The following is a 2,228-nucleotide window of genomic DNA, read 5'->3' as shown; positions in this document are numbered from 1 at the left end:
ATGCATGCATACATACATACATACATACATACATACATAAATACATACATACATACATACATACATACATACCTTCATACATACATACATACATACATACACATACATACATACCTACCTTCATACATACATACATACATATATACATACATACATACATACATACATACATACATACATGCATGCATACATACATACATACAGACATACATACACACACATACATACATACATACATACATACTTACACATACATACATACCTACCTTCATACATACATACATACATACATACATACATACATACATACATACATACAACATACATACATACATACATACATACATACATACATACATACATACATACATACATACATACATACATACATACATACATACATACATACATACATACATACATACATACATACATACATACATACACACACACAAACACACACAGACACACACACATACATACATACATACATGCATGCATACATACATACATACATACATGTATACATACACACACACACATACATACACACACACACACACACACATACATACACACAAATATACATACGTACATACATACATACATATATACATACATACATTCATGCATACATACATACATACATACATACGTACATACATACATACATACAGGCATAGATACATACATACATACACACATACATACAGACATACATGCATACATGCATACACACATACGTGCATACATTCATACTTACCTACATATATACATCATTCGTGCATATTTGTATGTATGTATGTATGTATGAACATACTGATCGGCAACCAATTCATAGTGGGGCTGTCTGTTCAAGTACCGCTCGGAAATCTATATCTTCGTATATATCTGAACAGCACTCGGCTTTGTAGCTTTAGTACCTCTCAGATCACGTTATATTCTACTTCTCACTTCTACAGGTGGGACAGGCTCTCAGCCGACATGCATTGCGCGTGATTCTCTATCAGATGCTGATTGGCAACCAACTAATCGTCAGGGGCGAGTGTGAAGAAATTGTGATCTCTGTCTTGTTCTCACTGGCATATCTACTACCTAGGGACTGCTGTACTATGGTACGTATCGTTTTAGGGTTTTAGGGTTTGGGTTAAAACACTATGATATGTTTGATTTGTATGTATGCGGATATAAATAAATTTTCAGTTCGCATGTTTCCATGTTTATATTGGGTTGTACACGTGCATTGTATCTGCAAGAGTATCCATCGATATGGCGGTATGTGTTTCATCAGAATATTTCAAATCGTAAGTGAAAGTAGTGTAGTTCAGTTCAGTGAGAGGTGGGTGTACAACACTAAAGGGAATCTAAATAGTCCAGGCTTCTAGATTCATACCACCTCCATATTATGCGTCGAGTCAAAATATTGAAAGATAGGATTATTTTAATCGCCTTTTTTTCTCTTGATCATTGCTAAGTCCCATATAACCACATCTACCGTGAACGATACTGTGTGTAGGTATGCTTTATCTTGTAGTGTATATAGATCTATGTGGATACGAGGATCTCGATAATTTGGCCTACCTACGGTATGTAGATACACCTAATCTTGCAGCAGATATTGCCAAATAGTGTTCTGATTCTACCCTCTACACTCGTAATTAGGTCCCCTATAGCCACATCTACCGTGAACGGTGGGAATGCAACTTTCTCGGGCTAAGCGCGGACGCGGAAATACCTGCTACACTCGACCATGGATCTCACGTGATCCTGGATGTGAAGTACAACCCAAAACGTAAGTTATATATGTGTATTGTGCTATGAGGATATAGCGTTCTGTATAATTTGTTTTATCAGCTCCCACATGTTTGTTGATTAGAAAGCATCGTTGTACGCCCATGCACCATTTGTAAGATCAAAGGTGCGAAGCACAACCCGAAACGTAAAGTATGCATCTGTATTATTTAGCCATGTATTACCCACATCAATCGCCAAATAATCACATTGACACATGTTGAACAATCATTTCCCTCATTATTCACTCTTTGTATAAATACAACTATAGCAATTCACAAGAAAAAGGCGTGTAACCATGGCAACCCGCCCAACTCGGCGCCCAGCGGGGAGCGCAGCACTCCGTTGATTTGCGAAGATATCACATTGCGCGTGTTCAAATCGAAACACCACTTTCAACGCAGCACATTCAACCGCACCCAGAGGTAAATATATAT

General features: G+C 37.3%; 1 protein-coding gene across 1 annotated transcript; it reads left to right on the top strand.

Annotated features, from left to right (window-relative positions):
* Positions 1-1,010: 1,010 nt before the first annotated feature.
* SARC_14618 (hypothetical protein) lies at positions 1,011-2,220 on the top strand (the record flags this gene model as incomplete). Its single annotated transcript, XM_014291249.1, has 3 exons — positions 1,011-1,115; positions 1,663-1,792; positions 2,063-2,220. 3 exons carry the CDS (start codon positions 1,011-1,013, stop codon positions 2,218-2,220), a joined length of 393 nt encoding a protein of 130 aa, XP_014146724.1.
* Positions 2,221-2,228: the final 8 nt, after the last annotated feature.

This window comes from Sphaeroforma arctica, assembly GCF_001186125.1.
Source record: "Sphaeroforma arctica JP610 unplaced genomic scaffold supercont1.4865, whole genome shotgun sequence".
NCBI classification, from domain to species: Eukaryota; class Ichthyosporea; order Ichthyophonida; genus Sphaeroforma; species Sphaeroforma arctica.
The sequence above is the reverse complement of the archived record's forward strand: the minus strand, read 5'-3'. Positions and strand labels throughout refer to the sequence as shown.